At 57.0% G+C, this 18,632-nt stretch overlaps 1 protein-coding gene across 2 annotated transcripts in view; it reads right to left on the bottom strand.

Annotated features, from left to right (window-relative positions):
* CLUH (CLUH binding protein of NUMT mRNA) overlaps positions 1 to 18,632 on the bottom strand; it is an 87,278-nt gene that overhangs the window by 24,145 nt on the left and 44,501 nt on the right. For both annotated transcript variants that reach the window (XM_077312314.1, XM_077312315.1), the window contains exons 10-17: positions 16,761 to 17,455; positions 13,396 to 13,631; positions 12,455 to 12,559; positions 12,005 to 12,105; positions 11,142 to 11,294; positions 9,419 to 9,481; positions 3,583 to 3,827; positions 1,735 to 1,819 (exon numbers count right to left, since the gene is read on the bottom strand). In XM_077312314.1, the coding sequence (XP_077168429.1) occupies positions 1,735 to 1,819; positions 3,583 to 3,827; positions 9,419 to 9,481; positions 11,142 to 11,294; positions 12,005 to 12,105; positions 12,455 to 12,559; positions 13,396 to 13,631; positions 16,761 to 17,455 (1,683 nt within the window). The remainder of the gene's footprint in view (positions 1 to 1,734; positions 1,820 to 3,582; positions 3,828 to 9,418; positions 9,482 to 11,141; positions 11,295 to 12,004; positions 12,106 to 12,454; positions 12,560 to 13,395; positions 13,632 to 16,760; positions 17,456 to 18,632) is intronic.

Below are 18,632 nucleotides of genomic sequence, written 5' to 3' on the forward strand. Positions count from 1 at the left end.
CCAACTGGTCCGGAGCAATCCAGTGTGTGGATGACACCCAGCTCTATCTCCTGAAGGACGGCCAGTCGGATCTCCCCCCAGACACATTTGCCTGTTGTCTGGAAGCGATGGCTGGCTGGATCAGGAAGAGTCACCTGAAGCTCAGCCCCTCCAAGACGGAGGTCCTGTGGCTGGGCAGAAGGGCCTGGATACCTGCCTGGATGGGGTGCAACTGACATTTGCACCATGGGAGAGGAATTTGGGGGTGATTTTTTGATGCCTCACTCTCCATGGGGGCTCAGGCCACTAAGGGAACCCAGGTGGTGTGTTTTCCTCTACACCAAGCATAGCTACTAGCGCCCTACCTGTCCTCGGGACACCTGGCCACTGTGGTCCATGCAACGGGCCCACCCAGAAGGGACTGCTCTAACTCACTCCACACGGAAACTGCAACTGGTACGAAATGTGGCTGCACGGTCCTCGCTGGATCCTCTGGGAGGGCCCAAGTCCTCCCGTTGCCCCTTTGCTTCTGGACCCAATTCAAGGCTTTGGTCTTGACCATTAAGGCCAGAAGCGGCTTGGGCCCTACCTACCTGCTTATTATGCCCCCTGCGGGGCCCTTCACCCTGCAGGGATGGATTTGCTGGTCACCCCGGGGCCCCGGGAGGTGCCCCTGGCCTCGACCAGGGCCAGGGCTCTTTCAGTCCTGGGCCCTACCTGGTGGAATGAGCTCCCAGCAGAGCTGTGGGCCATGATGGGGCTGCAAGGCAGAGCTCTTCCGCCAGGCGTTAGGTGAGGCTGGGAGGGGAGCAGGTCCCCGCCTTTCCCCAGGGTCTCTGGGCCAGGGGCTAGACCGTGTCCGGGAGCACTGGGCCAGCGAATCCCGAGTTACGTCACATGCCACAGAGAGGGCCTGGCCGGGAGGGCCGAGGCATTGAGACCCTGTGGAGGAGATTTGTATTTTAACCGTCAGCAATATTCCATTTGGGATTCTTAGGGTATTAATGTCATCGGGGTTTGATGTTTTTAGGGTGTTTGATCAATGTTTTATGGTATGTTTTATTGATCACAAGCCGGCTTTGCTGGGAGCAGCAGCATAAAAATGTGATAATCAATCAATCAATCAATCAGTTCTAGCCTCCCCTGCAGCACTGTAGCCAGATCTGCATAGGCCTCAGGACATTCTGGGGAGGGGTGTGAGGAATCCGGGGGGGGTCTTCCCCTCAGCTCTTAAATTGGTCCCTGGATCCAGAGACCCCGTCCAGATGGCTGGCACACCCTGATCATGCCACAGGATGCAGGCAACAGCTGAGGAGGGCACCCCGGTGAAGGCACAGGGTCCCGTGACGCTTTCCACACACACACTCTCATTCATGCCCTGAGGATTGTGGGTATTAAGCTGTCAGAATTGCCCTGCTTTCTTCTTTTGCAACTCAATACTGGTCATTTTTGCTTTACTTCCTGCCTACCCCATCAGTCTCCCCAAGGGGGACCCAACGTGGCCTTCCTCTTCCTCCTCTCCTCCACTTCCTCCTCACAATCACCCTGCAAAGTAGGCATGTTGGGGGGGGGGGCTGGCCCAAGGTCCCCCGGCAGGCTTCCCTGGCAGAGCGGGGCCTGGAACCTGGCATCACCCTCTTCACTGCAGGGTCATCTAAAGGCCGACTAGAATAAGCTGCTTTGGTCCAGTTCTTGAAAGCCATTCTGCCAGAGACCCAAACTCTCTGTGGGTGGGTGGGCGTGTCTCGTCCTCACCTGGATGCCTGTTTTCAGGGCGATCTCGCGAAGGAGGGTGACCTTCTGCAGACCGTACACCTCCACCGCTTGGTCGACACTCTCACTGCAGGCAGGACAGAGGAGGAGAAGAAGAAGAAGAAGAGTTGGGAGACCTTCCCGGCGACTGGGCCGAGGCCCGCACAGCCCAGCACCCAGCAGGACCCAGCCAGGCCAAGGCCCCCAAGCCTCCTCCTCCCCAGCATCCGGCAGTGCGAACGGCTCTGGCACGCAGCCCAGTTAACAGCCACCTTCTCCTGCCTGGGAGGCAGGGCTCCCCGGGCCCCTGCTGCAGGGGTTGGGGCTTTGCACGGATGCTGCCAGCGGTGCCTCTGCCCCTTCCTGTTGACAGGCTTCTTCCGGCCAGAGACACAGAGCAGGAGTTGCCGCAGTGCCTCTCCCTGGGGCTCTTTGTGCCCCCCTCCCGCACAGCTGGTCCGAGGGTGGGAGGCCTGGCAGGCAGCCAGATACACCCCCAGATTCATGGCCAGGAGCTGTCTGAAGCTTGACCCCTCGAAGACGGAGGGCCTGAGCCTGGAGGAGGGGCCAGGTGAGGACGTGTGCCTCCCCGGCCTTCACAGAGGGCAACTGCCAACTTTGCACCCCCTCAGGAATTTGGGGGACATCTCTGATGCCTCCCTCCCCAGGGAGGTTCAGATCCCAAAGGCAGCTCAGCTGGCATTTTGCCATCTGCACCAGGCGAACTCACCAGTGCCCTGCCTGGCGCCAGAAGGCCTTGCTGCCCTGATCCCAGCCACGGTCCCCTCCAGACTGGATTGCTGAAACCTGCTGTGCAGAAGGGCTAACCCTGGCCCTGCCCTGGGAACTGCAACTGATGCCAAATGAGCCTGCTCCAGTCCTAGCAGGGACCCCTGGAGCACCCGTCCCCCCCCCACAGCTACACGGGTGGCCCATTTAGTTCCGGATCAGGCTCTAGGTCTCGGTGCTGATCTGTAAGGCGGCCCTGCATGGTCTGGGTTCAGTGCGTCGGAGAGGCCGTCTCTCCCAGATGCCCCCCACTCCGGTCTTCAAGTGCCAAAGAGATTCAGCTCAACGAGGGCCTTTCTGGCCCTGCCCCCAACCTGGCGGAATGAGCTGCGATCGGAGACCAGGGCCCTCCCGGAGCGGCCCCCTCCTCTCCTTCCACGGCTGGTTCAGACGGCCAACCCTGCAGGCCCGGCGGAAGAGGGCCAGGGGAGGGGGGAGGGCTTTGCTAATCCCGGTTGGGGACTGTTAATCTTAGTCACTTTATGCTGTTTTAATTGTTTTATCTACTTTTTTATCTTACTGTTGTGAACTGCCCACAACCCGGATTAAATAAACAAGCAAATCAGCTTGAGTCCGAGGAAAGAGCATGCAGCAAGACTTGCTGTCTGGTTCACAAATGACCCCCTCAGTTGCCCTTCTGGAGAAGGTGCCTCCGCCTTAACTGTGCCTTTCTCTTCACCCTTGGGGCGCCTTGGAGTATCTTTACTACAAACAGTGAAGATGAAGGAACCCTGTAGGCGGGGTGGGAGTGGGGGTGGGGGGAGAGACGTTCTGCAGGAAATGATCTGTGGGTTGCCACAGTCCTCACAGCTCTTGAAGGGCCCCTGAGTGACCTGGGCGGGAGGGGCGGATGAAAGGGAGGCGTTCTGCCCTCAAAGAGTAACCAGCCTGTAGAGCCAAGAGCAGCCCAGGGTGGGGATTTCCCGCAGCTGCCTTGGGTTTCCCCTGGGGAGCAAAACAGGCTCTTGGATTGGGCCGGGCAGGGCAGGGCCGGGCCTGGCAGGGCAGGGCAGGGAAGGGCCGGGCCGGGCCGGGCAGGGGGTCTGGGCTCTTCCCACCCACCATTCCAGGCTGAAGTCAAAGTAGTCCTTTGCTTCTGCACAGATGCTCCTCCACAGCTCCGGGGGGCTCATGCTGGCCCAGGCGGTGTTGTCAGCATTGCTCAGATTCCGGTTTTTCCTCCTCTTGTTCTTCTTCCTGGAGATGAGCTCGTCAGTAGGCAGGTGGGCCACTGGGTTTGGGAAGGAGCTCAGGAAGCAGTTGAGGAAGTGACTGATGGCGGCCGACAAGCCCGACAACTCCACTCCCTGCAGGAAGCAGACGGGGCCATTCGGTCATTGCTGCAGAGTTCTTAGGCCTGTCATCTGCCCACCCACCCTTCCTCACCATCCCCCGCCCTCAGGAAAAGCAAGAGCAGAAGAAAGCGGCTTTCATACTGACACTCTAGGAACTTCACCATGTCTCTGTGGTCTTTGCAACACTTATTACGGGAATTCCCAAACGCCGCAGTCTGAAAATGCTGTCCCCAAAATCTCCCAGTATTGCCAAGGCCGTGCAGGCAACTGTGGTCAGTTCATGTGGTCTGACCCCTCACGTTTTGATCTTTCCCGCCCTCTGAAGGGCTCTGGGCTGCCCACAGGACCCTTCGGTTCCCCCATTCCTCCTCACCACCACTTTGTGAGGAAGGCTCAGCTGACAGCAGGCAAAGCGCCCAAGATCACCCAATGGAGATGGGAAGCAAGTCCGGCTCTGGGCAAGTGCTGCCAAATGCAGACTAGAACAAGGCGACCAACCAATGCCACAAAAGAGGTGTTTACTATCTGGGTTGAGATGGTGGCCACATTGACTACTCTGTGTAAAGGATGTGTTCAAATCCCCTGGGCCAGACAGTGTGCACACAGGAGTGCTCAGAGAACTTTTTGTGGGGCTTGCGGAATCGTCACCCGTCATCTTTTGAACCTCCTGGAGAACTGGAGAGGTGCCAGAAGAATGGAGGAGGATGCTATCCCAATCTCCAAAGGAGGGAGGAGAAATAACACAGGAAGCTATAGGCCAGTGAGTCTGACGTCAATCGCAGGGAAGATAATGGAACAGATTGTAAAGACGGCAACTAGCAAACATCTGAACAATTTGTTAACCTGGGGAAGCCAGGTCCTGCAGCTAGACCGACCTGGTTTCTTTCTTTGACCGAGTGATAGGCTTACTAGATCATAAAAACTCAGTGGATGTTGTTTACCTGGATTTAAGTAAGGCTTTTGACAAGGTTCCCCACAATGTTCTGGAGGGTAAATTGGAGAACTGCAGACAGGACTTGGTGAGTCTGACACTTTTCAACATTTTTATCATTGATGTGGATGGATGAGGGGGTGGAGGGACTCCTCATTAAATGTGCAGATGACACAAAATTGGAAGGAGTAGTGAACACCCCGGAAGTTCAACAAGATCAAACATGCTGGGAAAGTGGGCAAATGAGAGCAAGATCCAATCCATTCCGAAGAAGTGCAGAGTCCTACATTTGGATTTGCAGAGTTCTACAAAAATGAGACGCAAGCAGAGTGGGGGGGAGATACCCGTGTGTGTGGACGAGACCTTGGGCTCCTTGTGGACTGTAAGCTAACTATGAGCAGGCAGTGTGATGCAGCGGTAAAGAAGGCAAATGCAGTCTTGGGCCGCATCAACAGAGACTTCACATTCAAATCACAAGATGTCGTAGTCCCTGTGCTGGGTACCACATTGCTCAGACTGCAACTGCACTCTTGGGTGCAGTTCTAGAGGCCTCGCTTCAAAAAGGAGGTGGACAAAATTGAGAGGGTGCGGAAGAGAGTGAGGGGGATGATCCAGAGCCTGGGGACCAAGCCCTAGGAGGAAAGGCTGAGGGACATGGGAATGTTCAGTCTGGAGGAGGTTGGGAGGGGACACGATTGTGGTCTTTAAGTATCTGAAAGGTGGTCACTTGGAGGAGGGCAGGGAGTGGTTCCTGTTGGCAGCAGAGGAGACAACCCACAGTCAGGGGTTTAAACTATGCGTAGAACAGTATTGGCTAGATATCAGGGGAAAAAATTTTCACAGTCAAGGGTAGTTCAGCAGTGGAAGGGCTGCCTGAGGAGGTGGGGAGCTCCCCCTCACTGGCAGTCTTCAAGCAGCGGCTGAATGGATCCTTCTCCTGGATGATTGAGGCTGATCCTGCACTGAGCAGGGGGTGGACTAGATGGCCTGGAGGACCCCACTCCAAGTGTCCAGTTTAGCTGTGGAATGGGCTGCCTAAGGAGGTGGGGAGCTCCCCCTCACTGATGGTCTTCAAGCAGAGGCTGGACAGATCCTTCTCCTGGATGCTTTAGGCTGATCGTGCCTTGAGCAGGAGGTTAGACTAAATGGACTGGATGGTCCTTCCAACTCTATGATTCTATGAATCTAACATACTGCCAAATTTTAGATAATGATTTGGGAAGTACCGCCAATATTATCGGAAAACTCAACAGGATTGGAAAAGGTCAGTTTACATTCCTATCCCAAAGAAGGGCAATGCCAAAGAATGTTCAAACTACCACACCATTGCACTCATTTCTCATGCTAGCAAAATTATGCTCAAAATCCTACAAGCTAGGCTCCAGCAATACGTGGACCGAGAACTTCCAGAAGTACAGGCAGGACTTCAAAGAGGCAGAGGAACTAGAGATCAAATTGCCAGCATACGCTGGATCATGGAGAAAGCTAGGGAGTTCCAGAAGAACGTCTACTTCTGCTTCATTGACTATGCTAAAGCCTTTGATTGTGTGGAGCACAACAAATTATGGCAAGTTCTTAAAGAGATGGGAATACCAGAGCATCTTATTTGTCTCTTGAGAAACTTATATGCAGGTCAAGAAGCAACAGTGAGAACTGAACATGGAATCTCTGATTGGTTCAAAATTGAGAAAGGAGTTCGGCAAGGCTGTATACTGTCGCCTTGCTTATTTAACTTGTATGCAGAGCACATCATGAGAAATGCGGGATTAGAGGAGTCACAAATTGGGATCAAGATTGCAGGGAGAAATATCAACAACCTCAGATATGCAGATGATACCCCTCTAATGGCAGAAAGTGAAGAGGAACTAAAGAGCCTGTTGATGCGGGTGAAGGAGGAGAGTGCAAAAGTTGTCTTGAAACTCAACATCAAGAAAACAAAGATCATGGCATCTGGCCCTCTCCATTCCTGGCAAATAGATGGGGAAGAAATGGAGATAGTGACAGATTTTATTTTCCTGGGCTCCAAAATCACTGCAGATGGGGACTGCAGCAAATAAATTAAAAGACGCTTACTCCTGGGGAGGAAAGCTATGGCAAATCTAGACAGCATCCTAAAAAGCAGGATGTAGTCCAACAAATGCCCACAAAAGTGCGTCTAGTCAAGGCTATGGTCTTCCCAGTTGCAATGTATGGCTGCAAAAGTTGGACCATAAGGAAAGCTGAGCGTCAAAGAATTGAGGCTTTTGAACTCTGGTGCTGGAGAAGACTCTTGCGAGTCCCTTGGACTGCAAGGCGAACAAACCGGTCAGTCCTAGAGGAGATCAACCCTGACTGCTCCTTAGAAGGCCAGATCCTGAAGATGAAACTCAAATACTTTGGCCACCTCATGAGAAGGAAGGACTCCCTGGAGAAGAGCCTAATGCTGGGAGCGATTGAGGGCAAAAGAAGAAGGGGACAACAGAGAATGAGGCGGCTGGATGGAGTCACTGAAGCAGTAGGTGCAAACTTAAATGGAGTTTGAGGAATGGTAGAGCAGTGGTCCCCAACCTTTATTAGGCTGGGGACCGGCAGGGTATTGGGTCACACCCGCAGGGACCGCGCCCGCGCGGGCCACGCCCATGCTTCGGGCCGCGCCCGCGAGCCGCGCCCGGCTGCGCCCGCGGGCCGCACCCGCGGATCGGGCCGCGCCCGCGGGCCGCGCCCGCGGATCGGGCCGAGCGGGCGCGGCCTGCACGGGCGCGGCCCGGCCCTGATTCCCTCTCCCCGCCCTCCCGCAGTAAGTAGCTTCCCGGGCCGCAAACTTGCGGCCGGGAAGTTTTTTACTGCGGGGGGGGGGGGGGCGGGGAGAGGGAGCCGCGGCCCGGCGCCATGGCCTTTGCGGCCCGGCGCCGGGCCGTGGCCCGCAGGTTGGGGACCACTGTGGTAGAGGACAGGAAGGCCTGGAGGATCATTGTCCATGGGGTCGCGATGGGTCGGACAGGATTTCACACCTAACAACAACAACAGCCAATATTATCAGCCAACTGCTAAGGGAAGAAAGCAGAGCAAGAGGAAATGGGAGGACAGAAAGTGGGCTTTTAGCTGTGGACTACAGCCTCTGGTCTTGCCCAGCCATGAATATCAGACTCGGCCCTTCAGTTTCCAGCTCCCCCCACCCCCACAGCCTCCCTGACCAGCTCCAGTCTTCGGTCTGCCATGCTTATTATGGTGCCAGTTCCCGCTGTCATTAGTGGCTTGGCCTCCAGCTTTCATGGCTTTCGATCCCGTGCCGCCACAGCTGCTGACGGCCAGGCTACCCCTCAACCCGGTCTTCAGGGCTCCCTGGCAGCTACGCCCATTGCAGCCCTGGCCCCCTTTGCCAGCAACTCTACAGAGCTTTGATTCGTTGTGCAGCACCTTATGGCCGTGGATCCCTCACCTCAGATTCTGTGGCTTAGGGCCCATTGGGCCCACTAACTCAGGTTTGCTGCGGCTCCCAGCTGCTACGATAACTCGGTTTCCAGCTGCTGTGGTTGCCTTGTGCCCACCCAGTCTGCGGGGCCCGCTGTGAATGCCAGCGACTGGGCCATCAGCCCCAGTCTTCCCCCCCCCCGCTCTCAGCTCTCCTGCTGCTGCTGCTCCTGGCCCACCAACTACTGGCCGGCTATTAGCCAGATTGCTGCCTTCTTCCAGCCTGCAGGGGGCGCTGCTGGCCCATGATCGCTACGGCTCCGGGCCCGTTGGTTCCACCAAGAGCGCCTCAGCCAATTAGCTCCATCATCTGTGGCTCATCCTCAGGCCATGCAACCTTCTGGATGCATTCCAGGAAACGATTTGTTCTCTGCCCCGCCTGGAACATAGGTCTACAGGGGTGTCAATCCATGATCCAGATGGTGGGGAGATCAGGGACGCTAACCTTTAATTGAAACTGGATTTAAATTATTTTAAAATAATAATTGTTATTGTTCTCTGCTATTTGAAGGGGGGGGGTTGGGGTGCACTGTGGGATGCAGTGGGGAGTTTGGCCGTGTGTCTGCTGTACAACCGTCTAATGTGCCAGTAGATGCCCTGCTGAATGTCTTGGAGCCAGTAGCTGGGTGGGCCTTGCAGTTCCCTAGACAAATTAATTGTGGGGGATTTCAACATCCAGGCAGGGATGACTGGCCCCTCGTTCAATTTGGACTTAGTGTCTACCAGTTTGTTACTCGTCCCACACAACACACAGGCTACACCCCGGATTTGATCTTTGGGGTGGGGATACATATTGGAGACGGGTGCCCCTCTGACCAGCTTCCGGCTGGCCTCTTTGGATCTTCTGAAGAGGTCGTGAGGACCTCAGCTGAGTAGAGATGCCAAGCCCCCCGGGTTTGGCTCAAAGGCCATTACTGACACTGGGAGGATAGACGCCCATGCGTCCTCCCCTCTCCTCAGGGGCAGAATGCAGTGCAGCCCCAGACGGTCTTCCTCGGCCTTCAGTCCCTGCCAACCCCTCACTGCAGAAGGTGGAACACCTAAAATGCAGCCTTTCCCTTTTTAATGGCCATGCAGTTGAGCGGGGCCTGCTGGAGGCTTCGAAGAGATTGTGTTTCCAGTTGCTAGGCAGCGCTGGCCAAGCACCTAATGAGAAAATGGCTGAGAAGAGCGGGGGGGGGGGGGGGGATGGCGCTCAGGGCTGGATAATCCAACAGGTTACCTGCAGGTATGTCTTGAAGATGTGCTTGGCTGACCGAGTGATCAATTCCGTGATTCCTATTTTCTGTCAGGAGAAAACAAAAGCAGGGGAGAGAGACCCATTCAAAACAGAGGCTGGCAACATTTGCAGAGTTTGAAAACATTCCCTGCGCAGGGTGCGCATGCCGCAGCTAGAGACCTTTCTGCACAGATCACCAGTCAGGGATTTATTGTTGCAATTCCAGGAAAAGGACCAGTTATCCCAGCTATTTTTATCACAGCTCTCTAGCTAGCCATCTCTTTTACTTACATATATTAAACACTTGTTATCTGCCTTTCTAGCCTGTGGCATTCCAGGCGGTTTAAAATATAAGTTAAACAGTAGTTATAGAGCAGATAAAGCATGAGAGTTGAAATCTAGATCTAACGATTTTTTTCTAGAGACAGCAAAATTGCACAAGAGTTAAAAAAACAGCAGCATTTATTTCTGCGGGAGTTCCCCTGTGGGATTCAGCTACCTCCCGCAGCAAAGCCACTTAAACTGATGGAAGGCCTCCCAGTTTACTCCCCAGAGCGACAGGACAGGGGCCGTCCCCACCGCACAGAACTGCAGCTCTCACTGGGTAGCCTCTGAATACGCAGGAAGCGGGTTACATGTGACGGCTGCACAGCTGACTGTGTGACGGAAGCATTTATCCAGATACCAGGACCCAGTAGGGCCATCGGTCATGGGAAGCACTGCAGGCTCTGCCTTGCAAACAGGCACCTGCGCACCTGTGGAAGACGCGTGTGCAGGAGAGAAGCCATCCCCAGCCTCCTGGCGTTGCACACAGAAGGCCAGCACATCCAAAACAATGCTCCGCACGACACCACAAAACCTCCTGGTTTTCTTCAAGCCACCCCGGGAGGCTGAGCGGGGCTGCTGCTATTGGGGAGATTCACTGCCTCAGACCCAGCTGTTTGGAACATATGAAACGCTTCCTCTTGGGGCAGGGTGAAGTCTAAAATAAGTAGAATATTGGGGGGGGGGCCTATCATCAGAGACCCGGCATGTTCTTTGCAAGAATAAGGAGGGTCAGGATGAATCCCAGAGAGCGCAGCCAGGATATTATTATTGTTGTTGTTGTTGTTGTTGTTGTTATTATTATTATTATTATTGAAATTGGCAGTATGTTTATTCGGTCGATTGACCCATACAAATAATGCATCAATACAAACTGCAATGAATCTGAATTTGTTCCTCGCCACTATCAGCAAACCGTCTCGCGGTGGGTTATGTGGGAAGGACGCCTGCCCCAGACCTGGAGAGCTCCCACTAGGCCAAGAAGGCAGCACTGAGCTCACCGAGCAGGGGCCTGACGTGGCACAAAGGCAGCTTCGTGTACCCGAGGGTTGGTTGTGGCTGGGTCAGATCCTGAGATTTCTGGGGACAGGCAACAATGCGTCTCCTAGAATGGGTCAGTAAGTAGACATGAAGCCCCAAGTGTGCCGACCTCAGAGTCAGACCGGAGCTCTCTCCGGGTCAGCGCTGCCTCCTCTGCCTGGCCCTGGCTCTGCAGGCCTCGCCCATCACTGCCCGCCTGGCCCTTTTGGCTGGAGCTGCCAGGATTGAGCCGGGGACCTTCTGCCACTGAGCCAGGGAGGGAAGAGAAACTCACTCTCATCTGGGAGCCCACCCAAGGGTAAGAGTGCTTCTTAGTGTGCCCCCCAAGAAGCAACGATGCAAGGGAGACCACAAGGCTTACATAGATGTGATCCAGCTGAGTCTGGGCGGGGGTCTTGGTGACAAAGTCGACCACTTTGCCCAAGTAGCGCATGTTGATGCCCCTCTGGTGCATGGCTTCGGCCAAGGTGGCGCCATCCATCGGCAGCATGGTGTGGTCAAGGCAGTCTTTGATCTGCACAAAACAGACAGAAACCTCTACTAGGCAGCCCTGGCTCTCAGAGTCTCGGGAGGTGCCAAGGGATTGTTCAGTCACATCCAGCTGGCAGAGGATGGCTTTACAGGCACCCGGGAGCAATAGGGCAGGGCCACACAAACCGCCACGCCCTTCCAGGACTCTGCAGCCAGGCTTCTCTCTCCCTCAAGGGGGCTCTTTATTTTCATCCCTCCCGCCCCATCTTTCCTGGCCAAGGGGACCCCCCCCTGGAAAGTGGCAGCCATCCTTCCCCTCTCCCCGTGGCCCAAGGTCACTCCCTTCCCATGCCCAGCAAAGAGGACACTCAGCCCCCTTCAGCACCCAGCTGCCAGGGAGCCCCTGCCCCAAGTCTCAGCTTGGGACACTCCTGGGTCAGTCAGTCAGTCAGTCAAACACCTCTGGGTGTTGGTGTGAAATTGTGGAGTGCAGCACAGGCCCTGGCCGGGCAAACGGCAGCCCAGGAATGCTGAGTCGAAGTGAAGGAGGCCATGCTTCAGAAGCACGGGGAACCGGAGTTCAAAATGCAGTACCAGGTCCAGAAGACCCTACCAGCCTCCTGGTTCTGTTTCCGAAGCACAGGTCTCCACCCCCCTTGGCATGAGATCTCCCAGCTCCCACCCCAGCAGGGAACATCCACTTAGCAGCTCCCCCCCCCCACCACCACAAAAAACCCAAAACAAATGGCTCACCAAGCCTGGAATTTGGTAAGACACGAGGAAAGCAGCAGCATCCTTCAGTAACTGCTTCTGATCCCGGATCTGGTCTTTGCTTGAGTCGGGAAAGCGGACGCCTAGAGAGAGAGAGAGAGAGAGAGAGAGAGAGAGAGAGAGGAGCACCCAGCGACCTGCGGAGGGGAAGGCAGAGGCCCCGGCCCAGGCCCAGGCCCAGGCAGCCAGGGCCTCTCTGGGTTGCGGCAGGCATCTGGGGAGGCTCCGGGATTGGACCCTCTTGGAGCAGCAGGCAGCTGCCTTGAGCAGAGACAGGCTTGCTCTCGGCTCCTCTTAGTCCCGTCATTCCGCCCACCCCGGGGTCAGTCTCCGAGCCGAGAGCAGAGGCCCCCCCCATCGCCCCCTCTCCGGCCGCCTGGGGTCAGCACGGAACGCTTCTGCTCCCGCCCCCCCACCCAAAGGGGAGCCTACCTGGCGAGAAGACATCGGGATTGAAGCGGATGTCGAAAGACGTGCTGCTGATGGAGCCCACAGCCTTGCAGGCGTTTTGGATCACCTCCCTGCTTTTGGGGTCCACTGAGGAATGGGGGGGAGAGGGGGGAGGAGGCAAAATCACGACTGGCTCCCAGACATTGTTGGCAAGCTTGTCCCACCCCGGCAAAACCAACAGAAGCAAGTATAAGCAAGCGTTCAAGCAGCAGACCCAGAAGGAGCTGTTGTGTTTGAGAGACGCGTGTCACATACAGGAAAGGAACTGCCCAAAAGCCCTTCCCAGGGACAGCTGTTTGCCATATATACACTCCACCCCAGAGGCTGACATGCAGAAAACCCAAAAACAAAGCCAACCCACACTTAATTTAAGCGGAGATCTACGTTTCGGTCTCCTCAGCTCTTGCACTTCCGCACTACCAAGCCCAGGCAGGGGTTCTGTGCTCACAAGGGGGCCGGTTCCTCCCCGCTGCGGTAAGTGAGCCCCCCGCCCCCCCCGTCCTGTTTGTGGGCCACAAGGCAGTCTGACCTTCCAAAACCAGGCAGACTAGCCTGGTTTTGGAAGCTGAGCAGGGCCAGCCCTGGTGAGGATTTGGATGACAAGGAACGCCAGGGTCACGATGCAACCCCCCTCTGAGCTCCTCTGCCCCTGAAAACCTCACGGGGTCATTGAAAGTCCACTTTGGTGGCAAAACTGTGCTTGGACCACTGGGGTTGGCCTCCCCCCGCCCAGGACTGGTGCAGTCCATTGATTTTGGACAGCCTCCAATGACAGTCCCATGTACAGAACTAAACAGTAATCTATCCCAGACACACCACCATGGGTAGGAATGCTACAGCGAGGCTCCTCTCAAGAAAGAGCAACTAGCCTTCTGGGAGGCACATATATCAGGGACCCGACGGGCTTCTGAGGCTGAACCTACCTGTTCCCTCATCGGAGGCGATGGTCTCTGTGAGCTCCTTCACCTGGTCCAGCCCAGCCACCTTCTCCTCCGCCTCGCCCCCTTCCAATGGAGGCTTCTTGCCCTCTTCCATCCAGTTCTCTGGAAAGGGGGGCGGGGGGCTGCTGCCGTTTTCCAGCAAGGGGCTGCTGCTCTCCTGCTTGTTGGCCTTCTGCTGCATGAGCTGCAGGGCAGCCAGCTTCATGAATAGGAGGTACCTGCAGGAAGCCACCAGAGGAGGTCTGTTGGGGCTCTCCCCTTCACACTCAATGCAGCCGACACAGGAACAGATTCGGCACGGACAAAAGGACAGTATTTCTGATCTCACAGAATAACCAAACGGCGATTCCTTGCCAGTGGACATGGTGATGGGCATGAAAAGGGATGGGTTTGGGGGGAAGCAAACCAAGACGGATAACATGGAGAGACAGGGCTAGGAGGCGATATCAGGAGAGGACCGTGGCCCTATGGCCCACTAGCTGGCCCTCCAGGGCGACCGCATGAAACAGGATGGACCACTGGCCTGATGGGCAGGGAAGGGCTGGGCTCAGCGGAAGAGCCTCTGCTGGGCATGCAGAAGGTCCCCGGTTCAATCCTCGGCAGCATCTCCAGGGAAAGGCAGTCTGATGGAAATGTAATAAAAGAATAAAAGATCTGAGGGCAGGTGGTGGTCAAGACTGCCTGAGGCCCTGGAGACCCTGCTGCTGCTGCTGCTGCTGCCAGTCTGAGAAGGCAGCCTGGCCCTGGGTGGCCCAAGAGGGCTCTGATGCAGGAGAAGGCAGATCCTGGGTGACCTCTGGACGATCCCTGCTTGATTCTCTCAGAAACTCAGAGGAGCAGCAAAGGCTGAGTGTGCCAGGCTTGGGATTGGGATCCTGGGCCTCCAGCCGCTGGGCCAACCCCCACCACAGCAGCCATCACCTCGAGCGCCGATGCCAGGCTTGGCACGAGCCAAGCCTGGCTGCTCACTTCCCTCCTGGGAGGCCAGGGGCACTGGCTTTCCCAAGGAGCCCACAAGCCAGCCAGTAACTTCCACGGACAAGTCAGCCCCGCCTCCCCCCGGCCCGGTTGAAATTCTGACACACAAAACAGACCGCAGAGGAGGCAGAGCCAGCCCCGAATGGCTGCCCCGACTTCCCTTCAGTCGCCAGCAAAGAGCCCTGCACTGAGGGAAGAGTCTGGGTCAAAGCCTTCTTCAAAGAACCCGCACAGCCAAGGAAGTCTCCAAGGGCCAATCAGAAAGCTTCCAGGGCAACACCCCCCCCCCACAACACACACACACGCTCTATAAACCCCCGTGACCCATCTTGGCGTAACTGCACACTCCGCTGCTGCTGCTGCTGCTGCTGCTAAAAACCTTCCGAGATGGTGAAGGGGGACAGGATGCAGAGAGATGAAACCGCAGTTCTGGAAAACACGCAGGCTTTGCTCACAGCCATGCCATGAGCCCAGGGCCATCCACCTCCTCTGCCTCTGCCCTGCATCCCGTGCCCAGGGGGCCCACTGCAAGAACAAGGTACTCCTGGAGGGCAGCCAGGCAGAACACGTGAGAGGAAGGCCCAGCCAGGAAGCCGTTCCAAGACACCAGCGGGCGCCGGGGACCACGTATGCAGCCTCACGAGGACACGCCTACAAATGCCCCAGGTAAAACGGAACCAAAGAACCCAGGAGTGGGAAAGGGCCATGCAGGCCATCCAGCCCACCCCCTGCTCAGTGCAGGCCCAGCCTCAAGCCTCCAGGAGAAGGATCTGTCCAGCCACTGCCAGTGAGGAGGAGCCCACCACCTCCTCAGGCAGCCCAATCCACCCATTCTACACAGTAGTCTGACTGTGAAAACAATTTCCTGGTATCTAGCCGATATTGTGCTCCACATAGTTCAAACCGATGCCTGTGGGTCCTCCTGTCCTCTGCTGCCCACAGGAACCTTTCCCTGCCCTCCCCCAAGAGACCGCCTTTCAGATCCTTCAAGAGAGCCCTCCTGTCCCCTCCCAGCCTCCTCCTCCTCCTCTTCTCCAGGCTGAACCGTCCCAGGTTTCCGCTGCCTCCATGCCGTTCTGGTGAGCAGGACAGCATGCCCTCCTCTCCCCTCCCCTCCCCTCAGTGGCAAGCTTCAGGTCCCCGGCCCTGTCAGTCTGAAGCAGCAGCACAAAGCTGGCACACGCAAGGGCATCTTTCAGGCCCCCAGTGGTTGCCAAGGTGTCTCTGGCCTTGCATGACAGCTGCTGTCAGTCTTTCCAGTCTCGGGACTCCAGTGGCCGGCAGGCAGGCAAAGATGCCAGGCTGGTTCCCTTGCTGATGCCAGCAGGTGGGGCCAAGAGTGCCTCCGGGACAGCAGGTGCAAGCCGGGCACTGAGGAATCCTCTCCGCCACCAAGTCACCTCTGCTTCCCCTCTCCCCCGCTGCATGCTTGGCACCCCCCTCCCGAGGTGAGCAGTAGGAGAGGCAGGCACCCTAGAGCCCCCCGCCCCGCCCCGCCCCAGCCAAGCCGATAAGGGAGGATGGGGCGCCCGAGGGTCCCTGCCCAGGGCAGCCAATTTTGTGGTCAGGGTGGGGGCCGGTGAGCTCCCCAACGGCCTCCTTCCCTGGAGAGGAGAGGGCTCTGAAGACTGCAGGGTAGACCGCTGGAGCCCCTCTGCGGCGGAGGGGGCAGGGCTCAGAGCGAAGCAGGAGTGGATTCAAAACCGCTTGCCCATGGCCGGGGCCTTGGGGCTGGCAAACCAAGCCACAGGTCTGCAAAGATTCCCTCTGCTTGGCATGCCAGCCTGGCCCCTCCGGTTCACTCACCTGGCTGGCCCGCCCACGCCCACACCTGCTCTTGCTGGCAAATAAGCAGCAGACAATCCACTAGCCTCCTACCCCGGGGAAGCCACCCGCCTGCTCACCCAGCAGGCAAAGCCTCCACTGGGGCCCTCAACGACAGGCCAAAGGAAGCCCCAGGCTCAGAGGCAGTGTGCCCACAGATGCCAGGCACGTGGCTGGTCCCCAGAGGGGAAAGACGGGGACTCCAGCTTCAACCCCCAGGGGCATCTCCATTGAAAAGGGCTTCCCTATCAAGTGATGTGAACGACCCTCAGACCCCTGTCGGGGCAGACAAACGACTGACTCAGCATGAAGGCTGGGGGGTGGGGGGGGGACCAGCCTGCAGGAACTCCCTGGCCTGATCTTGTCTACAGGCTCAGAGAGGGAACCGTTCCTGGAGCTCAGCTGGTCTGGCCTTGGCCAGAACTGGGGTGAGAGAAGAGCCCTGGGCAACTGCCCAAGACCCCCAGCACGGAGGGCAGGGCCTCAAGGCGCTCAACACTGGGGGGGGGGGGGGGGGATACATGACTGACACCTCTCGGGCTCACCTGTGCTCCACAAAAGCATCCACCAGCTCTTGGCGAAGACAGCAGAGCTTGTGTCGATGCTGCTTCGGGAAGCCCATTTTCTGACACTCTTCAGGCATCTCCTCCCCCTCCACAGGCAAGAAGTTCAGGTCCGGAGGAAAGGTGCGGAGCAGGTCCAGGATGTAGTGGCGCCCATCGTTCCCCACGATGCCTTTGCATTCCACCGAGGAGCAGAGCTCCACCTCTTCGTCCTTGTCGTTCAGCACCTGGTGCTTCTGGATCTTCAAGGGCCGGCTGGTCTTCTCCAGCAGCTCCAAATACTTGGCGTGGGAAACGACCGTCTTGCCGAAGTCTATGGAGCCATAGACGACACTCTGCTCCTGCTCCCGCTCCAGGATACCCGGGATGATGGACTGGGCCGTCACTCGGTACCCTCGGTAGTCCACCACCACGGTCCCCAACGTGTACAGCCCCTCAACGTCCACCGCATTGTACGTCCGGACCCCATTGAGGTCATTGGTCGGGGCCACGTAGGCAGCCACATCCCCACCAAAGTCCTTGTAGTGGTCACGGACATCAAAGCCCAGGCTGAAGAAGATGTTGTTCCAGATGAACATCTGCATCTTGGTCTCCTCGCTGGGGTTGATGGCCATCACGTTGCCATCAATGACGGCCATCGCACCTCTTGTGGCGGCCACCGTGAAGTCACTGTGAACCTGACAAGACACACAGCTGTTCAGTCACTGGGCGGGGCTGCAAGGCTTCATTGCCCAGAGGCCTCTTGTTCAGCCCCCAGACGCACAGGAATCAACACCGTGTCCTCACCACGCCCCGCCTGAAGACCCCCATGGAACTCGGCTGGAAGGTCCAGGGAGGCCAATGGCCTGATCGTGCCCAGGGCGTGGGATCCACTCCCTTCAAAGACTGGCCTGAAATGCCAAGAAAGCCTCAGGGGCTGCTGTGGAACCTTTGGCTTGCTCATGAATAGGGGGCCGCATCTCCCGGTGACAACAGAAGGGAGAAAACTGGAGATCGATGAAATTCCATTTAATGGCCAATTGCTGAGTTTCTGCTCCAAAAACACCTATGGAAACGGATCTGCTTGCTTTCTGAAACACAGTTCTTTCTTTCTTACTCATCTGGGAAGGTTGCCCGGTTCTCAGACAGTTGGTCTTCATAGAATCATGGAGCTGGAAGGGACCCTCAGGGTCACCTAGTCCAATCCCCTGCATCATGCCGGAACTCACAACTACCTGCCCACCCGCAGTGGCCCCAAGTGAACCCCTCCAAGAAAAATCTCCAGAATCCAGCCTGGCCAGGAGGGAATCCACCTCCCATCCCACAGCGACAATCAGCAATTCCCTGGGCAGGCCAGGAAGGGCCACAAGAGACAAACCCTGGCCCCTCCCTTCCTGCCCCCCCACTCACAGTCTTAGGGAATCAGACCACCTGAAAAGGTGACCATGCCTCCAATAACATGCTGGCCCTCTGACTGGCTCTCATGGGGGGGGGGGCTCCTCCACTGAGGGCCAGTCAGAGTGTCTTCCCTGCTCCCCCTCCCACTTTGACTACACGGGGCCGACAGGAGGTAAGCTCTGCAAACAGCCAGCATGCCTCCTTGCCATAGGTGTGGACTGCGTGGACCAGCTGCCTCCTCCACAGAGCCTGCACTGGTGTCTGCCACCTCTCCCCCACGCATGGCAGCTAGGAACGCCAGCTGTCCTCCGTGGAGGGCCTGTGGGCCTGCCCCCCCGCCAACCGGTGGGGCCTGCAAGGCCCAACTGCCTCTTCCACAGATGCCCGACTGGCCTTCCTGGTCCCCACCTACCCAGAAGAGGTGTCTGAGGAACGCGGTCCCTCTGCACAGGACAAGGAGTCAGTCCCTTCCCACCC

The sequence above is a fragment of the Paroedura picta genome, chromosome 15, assembly GCF_049243985.1.
Source record: "Paroedura picta isolate Pp20150507F chromosome 15, Ppicta_v3.0, whole genome shotgun sequence".
Taxonomy (NCBI): Eukaryota; Metazoa; Chordata; class Lepidosauria; order Squamata; family Gekkonidae; genus Paroedura; species Paroedura picta.